Below are 24,700 nucleotides of genomic sequence, written 5' to 3' on the forward strand. Positions count from 1 at the left end.
GCAGTGAGGGAGACCAAACTTACTAAAAAAATATCCAGCGCGAGAGAGGCAAAGGAAAACGCCTGTTCTTAATTTATGTTGCTTTGAACTTTTTTTCGTTTTGTACCGTTTTCATTTTTTAATTTAGCTGCAATTTATTTGACAATAAATTTAAAATGTTTCTTATTTTGCATCACAAAGGGAATAAACTCTATCGAATCGATGCAACCCTGTTTAAATAAATAAACTGTCCCGAAACTTTATTCATACCTTGAAATGTGCGATGGGTTTTCAAACTTAATTAATTTTATTTTTAGTTTACATTTTCATTGTTTATTTTTTAATTGAAAGCAATACTGTATTGAAAGTATTTTTCTGATTTGTTCGATCTGTTTTGGAAAATGTCTACCGTTGCTATGGCCGGGTATTACTGTCAGTCATCTCAATCTCGTGAATGATTCACACACACAAAAAAACATAATTTAGCAGATTAAAGACGAGCTTCATCATCTTCATTTTCTGGTGCAATCGGCTGACAGTCTTCCTTCATCAGATATGTCATAGCGTGCAGCGGCTCAACTGGAATGTAGCAAATTTATGTTAATGTACAATTGATAATTAAACAAGATGATTGACTTTAATAAACAGATGCATATTTAAGCATCAAGAACGGAAAAACATAAACACTGTCGGCTATACTGAGATTCGATCTCAGATCGTTTGAAGCTCCGAGAGTCTATTGTTAATGCATTGACCACAGATATCGTCTGAATAGCCTAGGTCTACTATTTTCTCTGTTTTAAAAGTAAAAAAAAAATTATGTGTCAAAAAAAAAAAAAAGTGTTTTTACAAGACCTTGTGCTGTTTATTTATTTATTATTATTATTATTATTATTATTATTATTATTATGCAGATGTTAATTCAGCCATTCTGTTGGAAAAAAAAATTGTCCCTAATGTAAAATGGAAATGAATGGTAATTTTATTTTATAAATATAAAATATTTAATAGCCTATAGGCTATAGGAGAAAAAAAACAATATGGTGTAGCAATATTTTAGAACTATCAAATCAAATTAATAATAAAAGAGTAGCCCATGTTTGTTCGGGATTTGAAACGTAAGTTATAGCCTACCACTCGGCCACGAATTTGTTTTGTTTTATTTTGTTTGAAATGTATTTTTACATATTTTGCTTTCGTTAATGTTAAACAATTCTGAGCATAATAGGCCTATATTTTTTCCCTAAAAGTTTGTTTTATTCTCTGCTTTGTTTGTTTATATTTTAACATATTCAATCAGTCTCATTTTTGTTCAAATAATGAAAAAAGTTTTTTTTTTATTTTTTTAAATAAACAGATAGGAAACTTACCTTTTAAAATGCCGCAGTTGCTGCTGTTTTGCCCTGTCACTTGCCCGGTATAGCCTATAGTAATTTCGCGAACGACTTTGAAATTCGACTGGTTTATTTTTGCTGCGGCAGTAGTAATAGGCATTGTGGTTGATTATTTATTAAAGAATTCAAGTGATAATCATAACAACATGTAAGCCTAATTCTGAATATAACAAATAATGCTTAAACCGACTAACATCGGTTAGTAACTGCAAGTCCTGAAAATGTTTTAATTTTACGGTAAATTATTTTAATTTATTTCACTGTTATGTTTCAGTTAATAAATCTACAAACACATTAAAATAACACGAAGTAAATGACAAGTAACCTATTGACATAGCCTTTTTAAATTATAGAAAAACTGGGCACACAATGTTAACGTGTGTCTACTTTGTTTAAATTAAATGAATTTGAATTCGTTTAACCACAATATTTATCTTAAATTTATCTGTGGCCTCAACTCAGATTACTGCCGCGGCAGATTACGGCATTAAAGAGAATAAACTGACACTTTTCAAAGTCTGTGATTACAGCGCCACTCAGCGGTAAAAGGCAGCAAATACACATCCCAATTTTGCCGCCGCGGGAACGGCGGCGGTAAAAGTCTCATTCTGGTTGGGCACCATCTGTATCTGTGTCCTTCTTTGCTCTGTGTTGGCATGGGACCGGCCAGATCCGTGTGAATCAGTTCAAGAGGTTTCTTTGCCTTTCTGTCTGGCTCCCGGTTTCTGGTCTGCGTGAATTTTCCTTTTGTACACACTTCACATAACTGTTCCTGTCTCATTTTGTTTCCTCTTATCTCCATGCCTCTTACTACACCTTGTAGCTTCTGTACATCTTCATGGTTACAATGTTTCATTTCATGCCAGGTTTGTAAATCATGACACACTTTGCACTGGTCAACGCCATCTTCTAGTGTTGGCAAATAGTACAAGTTTCCACTTTCATGGATATCAAACCTGCTTCCGTTTTTGGTAATCAAGTGGCTGTCTCCTCTTTTGAAAATGACTGTTGCTCTTCCATTTGTTGCTCTAGCTACCGAGAAAATGTCATGTGGGTATGAAGGCATGTATAGTGCGTCCCGTAGCTGTGCAGTGTGCTGTTTTCCAGCGTCATCTATGAGATAAATCACTGCCGTTCCTCTTTGTTGCGCCATTCCACTGCACTTCGCTCCGTCGGCTAATTCCACTGAATGGTTCTCTGGTTGAAATGAGCTATCAAAACTTCTGAATTTTGTGATGTCGCTCACAATATGAGATGTCACTCCAGCGTCTACCATGATGCCTTTCATCTTCACTTTGTTCTGTGGTTTTTCTGAGTGTTCAGCTTTGAAGAGATGATCTTGGTCATTATCGTGTTCGTCTGTAACCTTTCTGACGCCATCTTGGTCGCCCTTTTTCTTGCACAGGAACTCCGCGTGTGTACTATTTTTACAATGATTGCACCACACTCTCTTGTAACATTTTCTCGCTTTGTGTCCCTTTATTCCACATTTGTAACATGTCACATTTGTGTCTTCCTCTTTTCTTTCTTTAGTGTGGTACCTGACAGGACCTTTTCCTTGTCTCGTCTGTGTCTTCATCACATTATCTGTGGATTCAGTTCCTTTCATTTTCTCCGCCTCTTCATAAATCCGCAGTCTTCTCTTAAAATCTGTGAACGTAACGTCGTCCTCATTCTGTGTTATGTGGATGGCTAGCAGTTTGAAAAAATCTGGTAATCCACGGAGAATCATTGCTATGGTTAATCCATCACTCATGGCTTCTCCTGCATCTCTCAGTGCTGTGATGATGTTTTCTGCTCTTATCAAGTAGTCAGTAACACTCTTGTTGTCTGCCATGCGTAGCTGAGTTAAGGATGTGTACATATTTATTATCCAAGGCTTGCTTTTCCCTGAATAATGCTCTTTCAGTATTTTAAGGGCTTTCCTGCCATCGTCAGCAGCTTCATGTCTTATCAGTGATAGGCTTTTATCATCTATCAGTCTTACAAGTTCAGCATAACAATCAGCATTCTTCCGTCGGTCTTCAGCTAGCTGTTCTGCGTTAGCATCAGTGGGCTTATGCAAAATAGTCTCTTTTAACTTTAGAGTGTGTAAACAGCTTAAGAATCTCGTTTCCCAAAGATCATATTTATCTTCGGATCCATCAAACAAAGATTGTGTTGCTAGGACTCCTACCGCTCTGTTTACCACTCAGTTTGCCATTTTCGCCGACTTTTCTTCTTATGTCACTTCAGTTTAAGCTTCATCGCTAGCTTCATAGAACGCGCAATACGTCGCGTCTGTCTTACTCACGCTTGTTTGTTTCCGTGCCTGGGCCCATAACCTGTTGAGAATCCGAGTGCGCAATTCACCCTCACTCGCGTGCAGGAAAAACAAACGAAACGCTGTTCAATGCTGTTTATCCTCTTGGCAGGATTTTTATTTAGCAAGCTTCACTTGAACATAACATCAGTTCACTGTTTTCTCAACTTAGAAGCATGTGACATAAAACGTAACGTCATCACGTACATAACCGTATACCTCCAAATAAAACAATACAGGTAGTCAATACCGTAATACAATTAGGGCCCTATAATTTCCGCGATGACGGAATCGCGGAATTGGCAAATTAACGCGGAATCTAGTGTCAACGCGGAATTTTACATATTTGGAATAAAATTCTGTTTTGTGTGGGAGAAAAACGTATGTCTGAGGAAAATCGCATATTACTGAAAGAACGAGCAGAGAGAGAGGCCCGGTCGCGCGCGCGTCTTCAAACTGTCTTGCTCTCTCTCACTCCCTCGCGCTTATTAATCTAAATCACAATGGTAAAAGATCGGAAGAACGAGGTTTCACGTGGAGCATTCGGATATTTTTTTTCCTGAATTAGGCTACCGCTGTGTGTGAATTGTGCAAAAAAAAAAAAAACTGTTTTACCTTTCCTTCTTCTCTGAAAAGCGTTCCGCCCATTCAGCTGACATAAAAAACACTTTCAATAAACTAAACAAAACCTATCCAATAATGAAATGTTTTCTGTGTTGACAAATCTTGTGCGATGTCCTAAAACTGCCGGGATAATCACACAACGCGTACAAGTCTGCTAATGATACGTCCGATTCGCGAACTAATGACTCCTTTGAACCGATTCACTTTAATGAATGGTTAAAACAACTGATCTGTCCAACACTGAATCGGTTCGGTGTATAACAAAATCGGTAACACTTAAGGTTATTAGGTTATAAGGTTCCATTTATTAAACTCTAGTTAACTAGATCAGTTAATATTAACTATTAATAAACTGCACTTCTACAGCATTTATTAATCTTTATTAATGTTAATTTCACCATTTAGTAGCCTACATTATTTAAATGAAAAGTTGTATTTGTTAACATTAGTTAGCTTAATGCACTGTGTGAAGTAACATTAAAAATACAGGGTTAGGGTTAACTAAGATTAACAAAGATTAATAAATACAGTAACAAATGTATTGCTCGTGGTTCATGTTAGTTAGCCTAATACATTCACTAATGTAAACAAACCAAACCACATTTAACACCTCTTAAAATGAGAATTTTGTTTGTTACCTCAATAAATTTAGGGTCATTCCTATTTTATTTGTGTACATTTTAATCATTAACATTAAAAACACTCTTTTTACGACTAAAATTACAGTAAAGGGTAAAAAAAACTGAATTCCCAAAAATAAAAACGGAATTTGCAAAAATTAAAACGTAAAAAACGGAATTTGGGAAAAAATAAAACGGAATTTGTATGTATAAGGGTGCAATACGTTTAACACAGCCTCGTAAAGTACATGAGTCTGATTAAACTCAGTGTGTTTTATCCAGCTGATGTAGGCGTTGACACGATTGCATGGATCGCCTCAGATCATTTGCGTTTGAATAGCGCGCTCTCCGTGGGTGTGTTCACGTTAACACTTAATGAGCTATAATGAGCTGAAATGAGATCGACTAACATCTCTCTCTTTTCATACAGATTACATAAACTGGGAATATTTGTTTTTTATATGAATTACTTCATTTAAAAGAAGAGAATTCAAGCTCCATGCCTGTGTGTCTGTATGCCTGTTTAACTGAGTATTTGCTGAGTTAAAGTTCATTTTCGGACGCATTTCAGAATTGACTTCACTGACAGAGAGAAGGCAGAACTCGCATCACGTTTATTTTTCTTTATTTGGCAAAAAGCACAACACTTTGTTTTTATTGTGAGTATTGTGATAGAAATATTTTATGTAATGGGTATTTTTAACATTAAATGTACAGAGAAACGCAGACTAAGGATGCTCAGGTCAAAGGCCATATATACTTAACCAAAAATCGTGACACCTCATGATTGTGTGGTTTGAAGGGATGTTTGTCTCCATGAGTTAGAGATGAGAGAATGTCTCCATTTCAAGGTTTTTAGCATCACAGGACGATGTTGTGAAGCAGTAATTTTCCATAGTTTTTTTCTTGATAATAGCAGCTTGATAGCAGCAGCTAATTTGCATTTAAAGAGACAAAAACAGCACATTTTTGCATTTACATTTACAGGATGAGATAATAAGCTAGATTTAAAAACTACATCGAGACAAACTTTGAAGTTGGCCTGAGAAAGCCTGACCAGAAGGTTTGAAGATATTTTAAATGCTTAAAGGGGTGGTTCAGGATTTTTGACATCGGACCTCATTTTTAAGTCAGCCTGGTTGTTATTCATCAGTGGAGAAATTAAAAAAAAAAAAAAAGATCCAGTCCTTATATTTGGATAGTTAGCCGATGCTAGGCTAGCGCGAGTCAATGGTATATATGTTAGCCAGCCATTAAAAACCGTTTTACCCACTCCACAGTGCACCAAACGCAAATCAATTATAACACTAGACTATCGATGTATATGTCCGTTGAGAGAATAATGTTAGAAATCAAACTTACCTTTCATCACATGGCATTAGTTATAATTTGTTCCCTGTAATCATAAGCCTTGTCTACAGCAGCAGCGGAGTGATATTGATTACCTAGGCAACCGAGTGAGCCAGTACACACATGACGCAAGTGTATTTACCTGTGCTTCTGTTCTGTGTTTACTTTTTGCCGCATTACTAACCGGAGCAAAGTAAAATTCCGCAGCTGCTGAGAAACTAGTTCCTTTGGGATCATTGAGATGAAAGGTAAGTTTGATTTCTAACATTATTCTCTCAACGGACATTTGCATCGATAGTCTAGTGTTATAATTGATTTGCATTTGGTGCACTGTGGAGTGGGTAAAACGGTTTTTAATGGCTGGCTAACATATATACCATTGACTCGCGCTAGCCTAGCATCGGCTAACTATCCAAATATAAGGACTGGATAATTTTTAAAAAAAAAATTCTCCACTGATGAATAACAACCAGGCTGATTTAAAAATGAGGTCCGATGTCAAAAATCCCGAACCACCCCTTTAAAGTTTGACGTTTTTGAAGGCAATACAGTCTATCAGAAAAACAGACAAGATAGATAGATAGATTGATTTTGGGGTGGTTGCTAGTGTGTTGCTATGTGGTTGCTAGGGTGTTGCTATGCGGTTTCTAAGGATGGTTGCTAGGGTACTCAGGGTTGATCCTAAGGTGTTGGCTATTTGGTTGCTAGGGCATTCTTGGTGGTTGCTATGCGGTTTCTAGGAGACTTGGTTGTTAGGGTAACCTGGGTGGACATTAGGGTGTAGCTATTTCGTTGCTATGGTATTCTGGATGGTTGCTAGGGTACTCACTGCTAGCATGTTTCAGATAGATGCCATGCATAAAGGAGCATTATAGGACCCCTTTAAAGGGGTCCTATAATTATAGGACCCCTTTTTTTCTTTGCATGATTGTGTTTATGGGGTGCAATATAACATGTCTTCGTGTTTGTTTGTTTTTTTAAAGCCTTATTTTTCATAAATTTCACCTTTATTGTAAGCCGCTTTCTCCTCTGTCATTTGAACGACCGGTTGACTTCCCGATTCTGTGAAACCACTCCCTCAGAAACAGGAAATGGGCTCAGATTGGTTAGTTGGACTGGTGTGTTGTAATTGGCTAAACTGCGTAGTGCACGTTGTCGGAAACTTCACGCCCATTACCTTTACGGGCGAAAGTTGCATGTGCTCCGGTCAAATGTAAATAATGGTGTCAGTACTGCCATATCCGTTTAAGCCAGAATCAGACCCAGAAAGCGGCAATGAAGAGAGTCAAGCAGAATCTCCGCAAACACGGCTCTTACTAAACGTTTCTGAATGGTAAATTTTTCTATTATTATTATTCTATTCTATTCTATTCTACTATTATTATATAGAATTTCGATACTCTGTTACTTGAAAATGCTACTGCTGCTTGTTAGCTTTTGAGATACGGTTTTCTCCTGATTAAACATTTAATATACATGACTGAGTAATACCTTTTTTTAAAGTTATTGTTTTATCGATAACATATACTTTTTTTAACTTTATACATGTTTGTCTTATACACACAAAATAGCATCGAACTAACTGGCTACTATAAACAAACAGCGTTGGTTTACGTTCTTGATCAAATCGAAAAATTACGTCATAAAGTATACATGGAAAATACATTTACAAAATTAGTAGCTGCTACATAATTACAAATTCAGGTCCAAAATGTTTGTACGCGTTTGTCATAGACACACAAACTAAGTGGCTACTAAAGCCAGCGCTGGCATTTGTTTACGTCCTTGATAAAACTATTACGTCTGAAATTATACCTGCAAATACATTTAAAATTATTAAGTCTTACTTACAGGTTGTGGCCCAACAACTGCTGCCTCTGGTTTTAAAGTTGGAACTGCTTCATGTTTTAGTAACAGTTTCTTGTTGAATCCGGCATTGAATTCGTGGAGATTCTGGAAGCTGTCTTCCGTAAAATGCACAGCACAGAGAGCTAAATTACGATTGTAATTTTCAGGAACATAATCAAACATAAATTTTAGCCATTGTTGACGAACTACAGCGTCCGTAGGAAGCCCGAACACAGAAGACCTGACAGCTGGGTGAAAATAACACACTTTCGACGGCATAGCTACAGCTCTCCACTATAACTCTTCCTCTTTGACAAAGCCGCAGAAATATGACCATGCCCCCTTTCTTGCATATTCCGGAGGGAGGGTTGATGTGGGTTAGTTAAAACCCGGGAAGTATCTCGTTGTAGTCCCATTCGAGTCGTTTTTGTAGGCATTAAACTTCCTGATTTTTAAAAGACGATATCTCCGCTTACGTTGAACTCTCAGCGCAGCAACTTTGCAGATACTGTTCATACACCAGCAGCAACAGTACACACTATTTAAAATGAAAAAAAGTGAAATCGCAATCAACCACCCCTTTAACAGATGAGTTTGGATGAGAGTCCTGATCCGATCACAGCGTCTTTTCATAATCCATATAACATTTGAGCACTTAGGTCAACATGTTAAGAGTGAAACTACTTCAGATCTTTTTCTTTTTTTATTCCTGCAGCTGTGAATCTGTGAAGGACGATGGCGTCTGTTAAAGTTGAAGATCTGCTTGAGAAATCACTGAGTGATCTGGACGAAGCTAAATGGAAGAAGTTTAAGTGGCACTTAGAGAAAGATCATGAGTGTATAACAAAGAAAGACATGGAGAATGCAGATATCTTAGACACAGTGGATACGATGGTAGCATGTTTTGGACCAGAAGAAGCTGTGAAGATCACAGTAAAGATCATGAAGAGGATGAACCAGAACAATCTGGCTGAGCAGCTGGAGAACAAACACAAGACAGGTAACATTTAATTCACTGTGACTGTTTACCATTGTAATGGTTTGACTTGAACTTTGCTCTTTGCTCTTGCTGATGTGTTTGTGTGACCTATGTTTCCCAGTGAGTGATCCTCTCTCTCTCACAGACTCAAGTCAGGCTGAAGGCAATATAAAGACGTCTGCCGCTGTTGGAGCTTATTCAGAAGAGATCAGGGGTAAATAATTCCTGTCTGTACATGGAAACAAGAAAAAATATAACAGCAAGCAACAATTACAGGGCCAAGAAGAACAGCAGCAGATCTTATTCAAGTACATTTATTAGAACAGACTGTCTAGTCATTTTTACGAATGGTTAAATGGTTTACAAGAGTCTTAAACCCTGAATTAAAACTTCTACATGCAACTTCTACATACGCAGGGTCATTGCAATAACCCCAACCTAACCCTAATACCATAGGCGCCGATTTATGTTTTCCTCCGTGGGTGCTCATGGGCGCATGCCCTTTAAAAAAAAAAAAAAATGTTTGCATTTCAGAACCTTAGGAAATGGACAGCGGTCGACACTTAACAGTGTTAAATTAGAAAAATACTGTTCTATAGAACTGCTTGGTTTGTTACCACAGTAACAGTTATCTGCGTGCTTCCTCCGCGATAAAGTTCCACATTTGCGGCTATCCAACACGAAAATGCATGCAGCAAAGCCTTTCACAACATTGTTTTCTTCAGTTTCAGATCTCGCGCGCAGTTATGATGACTTTTTAAAAGTGAAAGTAGGTATAGACTAGAGACTCCTGGGAGGGCGTGGGCACAAATAAACTGATGTGGATTGATTTTAAATTATTTTATTAACTTGAAATACAGGCATATTTTTGTAGATGTGTTCCTAAAAATGTGCATATATTTTACGTTTGCACGTGATTGTTTTAAACCCGTGTTTAGACCTGTGTTTCCCCCGTGTCCGACCCGACCCGCACCTGTTTGAGCAAAATTTGCGGGTAGGCTACCCAAACCCGCGCAGGACTCTGTCACACAAGTCCACACAGTAAAAATGAGATTTGTTGACTCACTATTGCGGTTAATTCTTCAGAACGAACAGAATTAAAAGAACTGCTCTGCAGCTGCGTACAGAGCAGGGTCACTAAAGAGGCGTTTTCATCCGAGATACGCTGTGATTGGTTGATAGGATATGGAGCAGGCGATACCATAGATATCTATGGGCGATACTACTCGACTGACAGCGACATAACCAATCACAGTGTGACAGACGCTTCACATAGCACCAACTGCAATGATTAATTTTAAATGAATGTAGCCAGAGCGTCTGTGCGTTCACACCGGACGCGAATAGCGCGTCAAATTCGTGCCTGCCGCGTCTAGTTATACGCTTGACCACTTTGTGTACATTCGCGCGTCAAGAGCGAAATTGACGCACATAAAAACAAAAGTTTGAAGCGAAATTTACGCGCATCACGCACGTCAGAGGCAAAAGTTTCGAACCCCGTTGGTGGCCATCTTTTTACAAGATGTCTGTTGTTGATCGGTCATTTATCGAGAGAGTCACCGCTCTGTATTTGCTCTGGAGAGCAGAACAGCGGCGTAGGGATCATCGTCGCCGTATTTGGGTCCACCAGACCCTTCGGAGGCGAACCCAGTTCGGCGAGTTTCATCATTTGCTCCAGGAGCTGCGTCTGGATGACGGCCGCTTTCAGCGGTACTTCAGCCTGTCCCGCGTCCAGTTCGATGACCTGCTGTCCCGCATCGGAGCGAGGATTACCTTCCAGGACACCAACTACAGGTGCTCTATCCCGGCTGCGGAGCGCCTGTCCATCTGTCTTCGGTTAGTAAATGTATATGATATTTTAAATACAGTATATTCAATATGCTAACATATGCTATCAATGTTTTTTTTTAAACTGTGGTACAGATACCACTGTTGGCGCTCTATCTATTGATACTGAGTTAACTGCTATAACCTAGACATTAACCTAGAAATTATTCTCTTGGCAGACGTGATACTGTCATGTTTCTCTGTATAAACACAGTAATCTTTCTAGTGATACTGAGTTAACTGCTATAACCTAGACATTAACCTAGAAATTAAATATCTCTATCTGTAAGCAATATGTAGTGCTTGATTATTGTCTATATGTAGTGCTTGATTATTGGCATTTTAATATACCATAAACCATTTAATAGTATACCTGTTGATTGTATAGTTTAATAAGTAACTACAAGTGTACTTGTAATAATATTTATAACAATGTTTTCCAGGTTTCTTGCCACTGGGGACTCATTCAGGACGATAGCGTCCAGCTACCGGGTTGGTGTCTCCACTGTGTGCCAGATCGTCGCCCAGGTAGTGACTGCCATCTGGGACTGCCTTGTGGAGGACTACATAGCTGTGCCCACCACCGAAGACTGGAGGCCCATCGCAGAGGGATTTCAGGAGCGGTGGAACTTCCCTCTGTGCGTTGGAGCGGTGGATGGGAAGCATGTGGTGATCAAGGCACCCCCCAACTCAGGATCCCAGTTCCACAACTACAAGGGAACGTTCTCCATCGTTCTGCTTGCAGTTGTGGATGCGAAGTATCGCTTCCGGGTGATCGATGTTGGGGGGTACGGCAGGACCAGTGACGGTGGGATTCTGGCAAACTCTGCCTTTGGACAGGCTCTCCTATTTTCATGAGGGGTTTTCTGGGCCCTGGAGATGTTCTGACATGCTCTGACATTTGTGCTTTTTTCAGTTATTTATAAACATGTTAACCCTCTGGGCGCCACGGTCGAGTTTACTCGACAAGATGCGGCACTGAATAAAACGGCCGATTTTGTCAAATAGGGTGTCAAATTTCGTTCAACCTCCCCTCCACTAGTTGGCAGACATGTCATACTTCATCCCCGACTCAAAAAAAAGTCATGCTTCTATACAAAATCTTCGAGCTAGAGCGCATTGAATCAGTGCGAACAAAAGCGGAGCTAGTGTGCAAGTGAGCCATTTTATCAGAGCAATATTGTCAACATCAGTGAGTATTTGCATTAGATTATTATTATTATTATTATTATCTAATGGCATCAATAAAGCTTACCCGCAATGAAGTGTTGTGTCTTCTATTCACGGACCCTGATTCTGAAGGGGAATAACGTTATCTGCCTTCAGAAAATGACGGTGATTCTGAAAGTGAAAGTATAGCCCTACACCAAGCACAAACGGTGAATCCTTTGCCCAATATAACGTTAGATGGTCCTTTGCCCAATGTCAGTGGTGGGAACAATGTTTCCCGGGGTCGGAGTGTTCATCGCGAAGTTAGCAGGCGTGTTAGTGTTGTGGGGAACGAGGCGGCCGCGGGAGATTTTTACCGCGCTAGCCGTGACCGTGTGCCTCTCCGCAATCGCGGCGACAGTATTGTGGTGGAGACTTTGTCTAATGCCACTGGGTATGTTAGACGAGGTCGAAGTATTCATAGGGCAGTTAGGGGGCAACGTGGAGGCAGGGTGGGGAGTCGCAATGACAATGACAGTAGTCCGAGCTGTGCACATTCGGCGCGCGCGCGAGGCAGAACTGGCCGCGCCCGCGCGCGCTGCTGCTCGTAGCAGGAGAAGAGGCGATGTGACACGGGGCAGAGCGGCTATTATGCATAGTCTATCGCAAGACCACACCATGAAACACTACAAGAAATGTCACCTGGATGAATAGGGAGTCATTATCTCTACAGCAAAAGCCCTGCAACAATTGTTTTTGTCTGCCATTTATTACACTGTTGATTTACTATCTATTTCCCTGACCATTTAGTAGTGTACACAATATGTGTTCTTTTTTTTGTGTTCATGTCCTTGTGATGTGTGCGTCTTTGTCAGCTAAAAAAAAAAAACAACCAAATAAACATCAACAAAAACCATAAAAATTTTATAATCCAAGATGGCGGCCACCATATGACGTCATAATATGCAAATTAGATGGGAAAATGTAATCCCTACATAAACTTTGGGTCATCCTTAATATTCCTCTAATTTACAGAAAGTCTCTATCTTTTATCACTTTTAAGATATAGCCTTTTGAAATTAAGATGTCAAAATCGAACATTTTAGGAAAAAACCTCTGGCGCCTAAAGGGTTAATGGCAAAGGTGTAAATTCACTCTATATAGCACAAACAGGGCTACCATAATATGTAAGCTTCATGTGTAGGATATTTGTAATTTGTAGTGATTACAATTTAGCTCAAAGGAATTATTAATTAATTTATAGGGAATTCAAAAGAGTCACTTATTACAACCGAGCAAATGACTCGTTCGCGGTTCATTTGAACTGGCTGTAACTATCAACTCTGCAACGGATATAAATATCCGAACTATAGTGAAACACTATATAGTTAGCAAGGTAACTTAGATCAGAAGTTTAAGACATTAAATTTGTAAGCACAATAACACAAGTAATATTTCTCTTTAAAATACAAACAAGACTTTATTGATTATTCTAACACATAACTAATATCTAACACAGACACACACACATTCATACGCGTTGCAGAAAGAAAGAGAGTAAGGAAAGATTAAGTTTTAAGAGTGAGTTTAAGAGTGAGATGATGTAATCCCAAGTTTCTATGCACTTATAAAACACAACCTGAATGAACCATCAATCATTAGTTTAACCCTTTTATCGTTTCCTAGGTTATTAAATCAGTATCAAATACACCAGTTCAGCTTAAGAGTCTGGAGGCAGTACTTGCTTGTCTTTGCTTTTGGGGATTCCCTTTTTGTTGCGTGAAAGGGGTTTTCCCGGTCCGTTCGTTGGCTGGTCTCCGCGTGCCTGATGTCTGGGTCACGTGGTCAGTCACGTGGCGTGCTGGCGGAATGAAAGTCTTTGTTTGAAGCTGGCTTTGCAGAAGAAACGTGGCTCGAAATCTTGTCGCAAAACTTAACTTAGAACCGAGACTCACAACGGAAAAGAAAGGAAACTAAGAAAAGAAAGGAAATTGAGAGGAGTAGATGATGGCTTGAATGAAGCTGTTTAACCCATGTTCTCCAGATCTTGATTTGGGTTGTTTCGTCTGCGCGTTTACATGGTTCCTAGTCGGTCTTAGATCTTCATCTCCCGCTGCATTTTTGGTTCTGCACTAAAACTCTAAACTTTGTTCTGGTGTTAAGAGTTTAAACTCAAATGTCCGCCCAGCCTCCTGGATCAGTTCTAACCAATTAGACACTGTCTTTGTTTAGGAGGTGGCGTTCTCTTCACTTCTTATCATAAATCAAGCTTATCTGTGCTCTCCTTACTCTCTAAGCTCTAGCAAAGAGTACAGAGGCCACAGCTAAGACATTATTACTATTATAAGAATCCAAAACATTTTCCACAGATTTCAATCAAGCCATCCTTTGAATTAAGAACATACGATAATATTGATATGAAACACAACACATTTTCATTCAAACATCTAACAATAATAACAATTACATGAATTGTATGGCATCTAAGCATATCAGATACACCCATCTATTGTCGGAACAATATAGAATCATGTCGTTGCATGATGCTTGATCTATAAGTCCATTGAAAATTGTTCTTGAATGATTTTATGTATGTTATAGGTAAAATCTCAGTTCTGTGGTTTGAAACGATTTTACACCCTGAGGTCTATCAGAGGTCCTTAAGGAGGGGTCTGGAATGTTGTGGGCTCGAGCAGCTTCTGCTGTTATCTTGATCGGGCTGAATTGTGCTATCTCTGAGCCAATCATTCTTTTCCAAGCTATCTTACATTGACCAGTTCTTTTTTTTTTAAGTTGGGCTCATCTTCTTTGAAGCTTGCATGGCCATAAAGTTCTTAGCTGGGGGTTTTCGTTGGTCAGCGGAGACTGGCTGGCTGGAGCCTTCTTTTATGGCTCTGGGGTTGGTGATTTGGTGTCTGGAATGTTCAGTTCTGTGAGAAATTATGTTTGAACAATTCACCTGGAAGATTCATTTGTGTTTGTTTCGCACTCAATCCTACATATCCCCTCTTCGTACGGCGATGTGTTAAGATGAAGACATCGGTGAACGCTGGAGAAACACGGGTAGAAGAAACAGACACATACAAAGCAAACAACAAGACAACACCTCCATGACTGGTCACTGTACTGGTGCAGGGCATTAGATTACTTAAGTATTAAAAGTTCAAGTTCATTCTCTCAATATGGTCTATGATATTGAATAGAGTTTAAATTTTGGGATTGTTATTCTAATTTGTTTCAGTACGGTGATTATTTGATCAAATTCTGTGATTACGTTTGTTTGTTATCTTCTCTTCTAAGTTGTTTTACGTTAAGACGTTTTACCTTTTATTTTCTGGTGACATAATTTGTGGTAACAATTATGTGACCCATCATGCATGGAGCTCTCTGGCTCACATTCGTTTTAAGGCGGCTTACAAGTGTCAGGCGTGGTGCGTCAATCCTACTACCATGACCTTGACCCTTAAGGGGGAAGACATGCATTTTACCTAATAAAAGAAGGAAAGTTAAGGAAGAGGTAAAACAAAACAAAGCAGTGTATGGCTTATAGCTACTGTTGCGCAGCTAAGGTGTCAGGTATCACAGTGTAATGAGAGGTGTCCTACTTGTTGGATGGATAGCTACCATGTTTCCTATGGTAAGTGTAGCTAAGTTGTTAAGCTAGTTTCTAAAGTTAGTTTTCTACCTGTGGGGAAAACATGTTTGTTGAATGTTTTCCATGGTAGATGTGGTTAACCTCTACGTGTTAGTGAGCATGTTAGTGGCGTAGTGTAGTGCATGTATGTATGTATGTATGCATGCATGTATGTATGTATGTATGTATGGTCAGATCTGTCTCAGTCTGTTTTGCTCCCCCCTTTTCTTGAAGGCTTGCCCACGTGCTTCTTGGCTTAGCTTTGATGAGCTTAGATGAAGATTGGCTGGTTGCATCTTTGCCTTAGGAAAGGGATCGTCTATGATCTGCTGGGGGTCAGTCCAGTAAGGCAGGAAGTTCTCTGGCAGACATTGGGAGGCAGTTTGGCATGGATGCGTGAAGCTGTGGTGCAAAACTTTGTCTCCGTTGTTGCATTCCTCTTGTGATGCCTTCTGGTTGTGACAGACTTTCTGACCTTCTGTGCTTACTGTGGTTACTGTAGCACACACGTGGTTCTTGAGTTTGGAGCTTGTGTGATGGTTTCTTTGTGAGTGATGGGAAGCCAGTGTGGTGTTTTCTGGTACCTCTGGGTGTTTGTCAGTGGTTGGCTTTGAGAGACCCCTCTGTTCTGTGTTGTTGTAGAACAGGTGGTCGTCATCTTCATTATGAAGGTGTACCAGATGATCATTGGTCTTCCGTTCCATCGCTAGTCATAGTGAATTTGACTCATCTTGTTGGTCATTCGTGTTCAGCTTGTTTTCTATGAACACTTTCATTTGCCTCATTAGTTGCTCCATGTCTTCTGAGGGTAAACTGTCTTGTTCTTGGGCACACTCAGTGTTGTGTTTGACTGAGTGGTGCCGAGGTGAGTTTCGTCGTCGATTACTCACATTGAATGCTTTTGGATGCGTTGGTTGACAGCCTTTGGATGTCCAGTTAGGATTCCAGTTGTTTCCTTCTTGTGGGTTCATTGAGAAGCGTGGCTGGTCCCATGGCTTTTCCATGCGGTTGGTGTGGTAGCCGTCATTGGCCTGGGGGTCACGTTCTCTGTGCACCTTGCGAAGGACTGTGGTGTTGTCCTGCCACTGGGTGTCTTCCAGTGCAAGGCTTGTGTCTTGGCTGATGGAGTTTGACACTGTGGATGTTTTCAAACCTTTCTTTGAGGACATCTTTTGTTTGATGTAGGCTTTGTGCGTCAGGTCACGTAGCTGTTGAATTGTCATTGTGTCTGCGCTGGCCATGACATGAAGATGATGACTCAATCCGGGATGCAGGTTCCTCAGAAAAAGGGTTTTGAAATTCACATCCTCTTCATGTTCAGGTGAGTTATGTGCACCAAAGAAGGCTTGTCGAAAACGCTGGTAGTAGGCTTGGGGAGTCTCGTGTCGACCTTGTTTGGTTTCCAAGGCGATTAACACACCGTGTTCCGACTCTGGGCCTGTGAATTCTTTTATCAGTGTCTCACATAGTAGCTGGAAGTTTGACTTTACATGAGCAGGTTGTCGGTCTAGGAAGCTTCGTACCTCTGGACCGGATGTGGATCGGAGGAGGTATAACCTGTCTCTGTCAGTCACATGTGGTCTCACCTCTAGATGGAAGTTGATATCTCGGATGTAGGCTTCAATGTCTTGGCCCTCCGTGGAGTTCGGGTTGAACTGAGTGATATTCTTAACCAGCTGGTTGAGATCTTTAAAGGTCATCCCCTGTGCAGGTTTGGAGTCTGCCTGGATGAGCTCTCGTTGTTTGTTGGCAGTGAACAGTTCTGTGGTGAAGGCTGGTGATGTTTTGGGTTGCGGCCATTCACCTTTTCTGTTGTATGGCAGTTCTTGGATGGAGGACTCTGTTCTGCTCAGCAGTGGTGATGCTGAGGGAGGTCTCTCCCTTCTTGGCTCTGGTTTCTGTTGGAAGATGTGCTGGAGTTCATCTCTGACCGCGTAGAGCTCGTCGTTGGCGTCATCTCGCTGTTGGGTCAGATGATCAATGTCAGCACTGCACCTTTCCAGGTGGTCTTTCAGAGCATTAATTTTAGAGTTCTTGTCTTTAATGTCAGCTTTAGCTTTCTCTAGCTGATGTTCAGCAGCCTGGAGTTGGTTTACCAGGTGCATCTGGGCAGTCTTTAATTCTTGTTTGTCACGTTCAGTGACTGCAAGGGCTTCTTGGAGCTTGTCAACTTGCTTCTTTGTTTCTTGCTCCACTACATCAGGCATGAGTTTGTCTTGAGCTTTCGTTTTGAGCTGGTCTGCGCAGCGTTGAGTGTGCATCAGCTCTCTCAGGAACTCAGTGGTCTGACGCTTGAAGTCGTCCTGGACTTTCACTTCCAGCTTGTCCATGCGGCTCTGGGCACGTGTCAGCTCCTCCTGAAGGTGGGTGATGTGCTTGTCGCTTAGTGTCAGCTGGGCTGTGAAGGCATTGCTTAGGGAACAGATGATCTTGGTTAGTTCCACGTGGTTGTGGTTCTGATTCTGGCTTGAATCATGTGTCAGGAGTCTTCTCAGAATTATGATTATTATTAAAAATAATAACAGTTCAATTGTCTTTGGTGTGAGGCAGTCTGTGATGCCTCTGAGCCAGGCGTCCATGTCAGAGGGGTTTGTTGTCCGCGACATGTTGGCACGCTGGGGTGAAGAGACTGACACAGATCTGTGTGGGGTGTAAGCCTGTATGTGGTTGAACAGCTAAGTGTCGTTTCAGTGACTGTACAACAATAGTGAAGTGTTGTAATGTCTAAGTGTTGGTCTCAGTGTAGACAGGTAGGCTAGTGATGTGGACACTTCGTCACTCAACTGAGCGAGGGAAAGAGAGAAAAAGGTTAAAACAAATCTCAATTGAAAGGATTTTTTTTTTTTTTTTCAGTGGGAGAAATATTTTTATAAATATTTTCTATCAATGAAAAGCTGGTTTAAACTCGTGATGTGTCACTCAACTGAGTAAGGGGAAAAGAGAGAGAGGTTAAAACCAATTTCAATAAAACAAGAAAGAAAATTCTTAAGAAGGAGAAATATTATTTTTCTCGTAAATGCTTCCTATCGGTGAGAATCTGTTTCCAGAAAGGTAAACAATATTATTGTTTATGTTTACAAGGAAAAATAATACAATAATAATGCTGATACCTTTTTTCTAAGTTTGACAGGATTGACACACCTTCAGTTTGGACCGCTTACAGCTCTGCTGGGATGCTTTGAAGGCGACGGTTGCTCAACACTTGTCTCTGTTAATTGATCTTGGATAAGATGTCAAATTGTAAATTGTGTTTACAAAGACAGAGAGAGTATGGAGAACAAGAGAGGGTTTGATTACCAATCAAATACCTAATAATTGTTTTCTTTGGAAAAATTATCTTTCTCTTTCTTTAGACTCGATTGATGGTTCTTCCAGGTTTGTTTCCCACAAATGTGAAGGATGGGAACGCAGGACAGAACAGGAAGGATGTAAGAAGGAAAGGAGGGAAGGAGATTGGATCCACAAATGGCTCTGGAGCCTTTGTCGAACTACGAGTATAGAATTGATAGTTGCCAACAACTAAACATTCAAAAAATAAAACTTTGTAAGAGAGGTTTATCTCTGATTTATTTGAAACTTGTAGTGAGATGCCAATGTCTCCTATTGAGGCTCAGGTGTTTCACTCCCAAGCTAGGAATCAAAAGAGAAATTTAGAAATTATGAAAATTATGAAATCAGATTTATTAAAAAATAAATCTAGAAATCGTTAGAAATTACCTGTTTAGAAAAATAAAACTTCAATCTTGATTTAATATTTCCTTTTTTTAAATCAAATTAGAATTTGGCAATTAATAATCATAAACCAGTATTTTCTTTTCAAGTAAAATGCAGGTAAATGAAATTAATAATTGTGAACCGAAATTTCCTTTTCACAGAAAAAAAAATATGGGTAAAGTATGAGACAGGTAAAATAGGAAAGAAGAGAAGACCAACAGGTGTAACAGTCGAGGTGTTTAAATGGTTAAATCACTTTAACGTTGTTCAAACAGACACATTAACCACAGATGTTAATATTAATGATAACCGTAAATAATGCTTGAGGCTTTAGCATAGTTTAGGCCTCAATGGTAAACAGCTACTTAGCTTAGCTTTAGCTTAGCTAGCCTAGCCACCAAAGAAGTTTGTTGGGTTCAGAGTTCTTCCGGAAGCGTTGGTTAAGACTTCCGTGTCACGATTGTAACTATGGCGACAAAACAAACTCTAGTGGCAAACATGTGAATTACAGTTTGTAACAGTAATGCATGTTACATGAAATGTCGGCGCATTTCAACAATGTTCAAAGAAATATGCACGTACAGTTGATAATATTACGTGAAACGTCGGCGCATTTCAACCTGTACAAATGGGACGCCACTCGTAGCTGTTTTACGACGTGGGGCTTCACTCAGTTTTTCCTTTTTTTTTTTTAGAGTGAGTTTTAACTTTAAAGGAAGCAACAGCAGCTTTTCGCTGTATAATAGATGGAATAACGATCTCAGTGGATCGTCTCTGTGCAATGTTATCTGAGCACACAAACACAACAGGGTTTTTTAACTGTTGGTTGAGTTTCAACGTCAAGCTTTACTTGAACACAACTTTAAATAATTCCTATTCAACTATACTCGGACATACGCAGTGTTTACACGAGAATTAATTGAACAGACACAGATAAGCTTATAGTTTATCACGGGATTGCCGTGGGACACGCACAGACAACCTGAGAAACAAAGACTAATCTGTGAGGAGAATATTCGTCCCAGTGGAACACGCACTGAGTGACGATCAGATAAATAAGGACTAACGTTCACGTTAGACGAGGGACACGCTCGTCCGTCCTTTACATGGTTATTTTAATTACTGCAGTTTTAATTTCATTCAGCTCTCTGACTGATACAAACACGCCTAACGTTATAGCTATTTGAAAGACTCTGGAACACGCAGATGTCTTAGCTATAATTAAAGTATTTCAGAATCGAGGGACACGCTCAATTGTTACCTTATCGTTGCGTGGGATCTTATATCTTGGGTTATTTTACTGCAGTTTGAATAAAATAACAAATAAAAAGAATAAAATGGGGAGGCAGACTAGACTAGAGTAACAGCTCAAGCAGCAGGTCATTCATTCAAACAGAGCGCGCGGCGCGCGCTGCATACCTCATACACACAGACTCGGAGGTTCGGATCTCTCCGCATAGGCTACTATGAAAATATAATTACTTCGTATATGCTTAACATTTTAGGTTAAACTTCCCGCATTTGTCTCCACCAATATAATGTAGGATATTTGTAATTTGTAGTGATTACAATTTAGCTCAAAGGAATTATTAATTAATTTATAGGGAATTCAAAAGAGTCACTTATTACAACCGAGCAAATGACTCGTTCGCGGTTCATTTGAACTGGCTGTAACTATCAACTCTGCAACGGATATAAATATCCGAACTATAGTGAAACACTATATAGTTAGCAAGGTAACTTAGATCAGAAGTTTAAGACATTAAATTTGTAAGCACAATAACACAAGTAATATTTCTCTTTAAAATACAAACAAGACTTTATTGATTATTCTAACACATAACTAATATCTAACACAGACACACACACATTCATACGCGTTGCAGAAAGAAAGAGAGTAAGGAAAGATTAAGTTTTAAGAGTGAGTTTAAGAGTGAGATGATGTAATCCCAAGTTTCTATGCACTTATAAAACACAACCTGAATGAACCATCAATCATTAGTTTAACCCTTTTATCGTTTCCTAGGTTATTAAATCAGTATCAAATACACCAGTTCAGCTTAAGAGTCTGGAGGCAGTACTTGCTTGTCTTTGCTTTTGGGGATTCCCTTTTTGTTGCGTGAAAGGGGTTTTCCCGGTCCGTTCGTTGGCTGGTCTCCGCGTGCCTGATGTCTGGGTCACGTGGTCAGTCACGTGGCGTGCTGGCGGAATGAAAGTCTTTGTTTGAAGCTGGCTTTGCAGAAGAAACGTGGCTCGAAATCTTGTCGCAAAACTTAACTTAGAACCGAGACTCACAACGGAAAAGAAAGGAAACTAAGAAAAGAAAGGAAATTGAGAGGAGTAGATGATGGCTTGAATGAAGCTGTTTAACCCATGTTCTCCAGATCTTGATTTGGGTTGTTTCGTCTGCGCGTTTACATGGTTCCTAGTCGGTCTTAGATCTTCATCTCCCGCTGCATTTTTGGTTCTGCACTAAAACTCTAAACTTTGTTCTGGTGTTAAGAGTTTAAACTCAAATGTCCGCCCAGCCTCCTGGATCAGTTCTAACCAATTAGACACTGTCTTTGTTTAGGAGGTGGCGTTCTCTTCACTTCTTATCATAAATCAAGCTTATCTGTGCTCTCCTTACTCTCTAAGCTCTAGCAAAGAGTACAGAGGCCACAGCTAAGACATTATTACTATTATAAGAATCCAAAACATTTTCCACAGATTTCAATCAAGCCATCCTTTGAATTAAGAACATACGATAATATTGATATGAAACACAACACATTTTCATTCAAACATCTAACAATAATAACAATTACATGAATTGTATGGCATCTAAGCATATCAGATACACCCATCTATTGTCGGAACAATATAGAATCATGTCGTTGCATGATGCTTGATCTATAAGTCCATTGAAAATTGTTCTTGAATGATTTTATGTATGTTATAGGTAAAATCTCAGTTCTGTGGTTTGAAACGATTTTACACCCTGAGGTCTATCAGAGGTCCTTAAGGAGGGGTCTGGAATGTTGTGGGCTCGAGCAGCTTCTGCTGTTATCTTGATCGGGCTGAATTGTGCTATCTCTGAGCCAATCATTCTTTTCCAAGCTATCTTACATTGACCAGTTCTTTTTTTTTTAAGTTGGGCTCATCTTCTTTGAAGCTTGCATGGCCATAAAGTTCTTAGCTGGGGGTTTTCGTTGGTCAGCGGAGACTGGCTGGCTGGAGCCTTCTTTTATGGCTCTGGGGTTGGTGATTTGGTGTCTGGAATGTTCAGTTCTGTGAGAAATTATGTTTGAACAATTCACCTGGAAGATTCATTTGTGTTTGTTTCGCACTCAATCCTACACATGTATGTAGATGTTTGTATTTTTAAGAGAATAATGTTTATGCGTGGTTATTGAAAAAAATAAAAATGAAAGTTGCTGAAATAAGACCACAAAACTCATACTAAATATGTGTCCACAAGACTTTTGACTAATGGATGTTGTCGCTTCGAGTTCTGGCTTCAAAATTATGTGAAAATAGTCTTGCTTTATCGTTCACATAAAACAATACATTGATTTAAATTGGGTAAGACAGGTTTTGCTTGGAAAGCCAATATGCGAGGGGGGCGTGAACGAGGAGTGGTTTACACCTGAGAATACAATGTCCCACCCACTCTGCATAATGAGCCATTCATTCAGGTGTGACACTGACTGAGCCACAATGCAAGGACAAAAGATATATTTAGAAGACTTATATTGACCATTTAAGATTTTGCTTGCATCTATCTTGTAAATATCTTTTGCCATTTTATTATAAAAGGTTACAATTACAACAATAATTACAATTTCAACAATATTTCAAGTGTACTCTTTCTTTGTAAAAAAATGATTATAGGCCTACATTTTATTATGTATTCATTAGTTTGAATATAGCCAACATTGGAACAGCTAACATCTTAGTTGATGACTTTATTTTTGACAAAATTTTTTTTTATATATATATATATATATATATATATATATATATATATATATATATATATATATATACATACATACATACATATATGTACATTAGAGGATGGATACCCGACCCGAGCCCGACGGGACCCGTCGGTACCCGACGGGCCGGGCCGGGTTCAGACAGATATTTAGAAATTATGTTCGGGTTCGGGTCGGGCTCGGTCACATCAGCGCGATAAGGCATTGAACATTTTAAATTTAAAACAGCTTATTATAACGTTAGCCAATGTGCCTGATGCTTTCACTTGATGCAAACGTTCGTTTTTGTGATTAAAATGCATGTAAAATTTTAGCATAACATCTGTCTTCCTGTGTGCGCAAATTTCAAATTTGTTTATGTAGCCGTGACAACCAAACACGTGCATGCGCGCCTATGTTAAGTGCGCTTGTTTCTCCGTGCGCGCTGATGCACTCATCCTGTTGACATTTCCGAATGCCTTCCTACAGTTGCTTAATAAAAGCGGACTTTCCACACAAACAAACGTATATGTGTCATTAGTATGAGGAAAAAAAATGGGATTTTAACTGTCGGTCTCGGGTCGGGCTCGGACATAAACATCTTTATGCCTGTCGGGCTCGGGTCGGGTTCGGTTACTGCTCTGTCGGACGCGGGCCGGGCTCGGACAGAAAAATTCGTCCCGATCCGCACTCTAATGTACATGTATATATATATGAGCAGAAATTGCTAAACAAAAGCTTATTTGATGTGGCAGTATATTCTACAGTAAAAACTGTACCCAAATCTAGTCAACAAAATGTTGTCTTTCATATTTCGCCTGACTGTAACGTTGTTTTTATGAAATATTAGGGCATATAAATGTTAATTTGCAGTTTAATACGTTGCTTATACAAATAGCCTACATTTTATTTCAACATATTTCAGTCGATTTTTACTCATCTCAGTATAGCAATACAGTTTGTTAAAACATCATCATTCATTCACACACAGATTGCGAGCTGTGGTAAACAGCGAAATTCATTCACACAGAAACGCGATTCACTTGAGAAGGAAAAATAAACTTACTACAATATTCCTCAGCTCAGTCGGATCCTTGCTCCTCGAAATACCCGCACTTCTGTGGTACATTTTCCATTATTATTATTCCTCACAGCACTGCGAGATGGTGTAAACAAGTAGGCTACAATGATCTGATTAAACTTGTGTTTTCTCGAGCTGATATGGGGCGTTTACAGTTTGCATCGATTGCCTCAGTCATTTGCGTTTGAATAGCGCGCGCTCTCCGAGGGCGGAGTCACATTAAAAATAATTAGATGAGAT

General features: G+C 39.5%; 1 protein-coding gene across 1 annotated transcript in view; it reads left to right on the forward strand.

The window, feature by feature from the left end:
- Nucleotides 1–24,700, forward strand: part of LOC307157610 (uncharacterized protein) — a 178,346-nt gene that overhangs the window by 42,449 nt on the left and 111,197 nt on the right. Inside the window, exons 2-8 of the mRNA XM_079869539.1 lie at nt 8,833–9,117; nt 9,218–9,310; nt 10,683–10,932; nt 11,367–11,742; nt 17,299–17,483; nt 17,847–18,069; nt 18,257–18,326. Of these exons, the coding sequence (XP_079725665.1) occupies nt 8,853–9,117; nt 9,218–9,310; nt 10,683–10,932; nt 11,367–11,742; nt 17,299–17,483; nt 17,847–18,069; nt 18,257–18,326 (1,462 nt within the window). The 5' untranslated portion in view covers nt 8,833–8,852. The remainder of the gene's footprint in view (nt 1–8,832; nt 9,118–9,217; nt 9,311–10,682; nt 10,933–11,366; nt 11,743–17,298; nt 17,484–17,846; nt 18,070–18,256; nt 18,327–24,700) is intronic.

This window comes from Squalius cephalus (genome assembly GCF_949319135.1).
Source record: "Squalius cephalus genome assembly, chromosome: 4".
NCBI classification, from domain to species: domain Eukaryota; kingdom Metazoa; phylum Chordata; class Actinopteri; order Cypriniformes; family Leuciscidae; genus Squalius; species Squalius cephalus.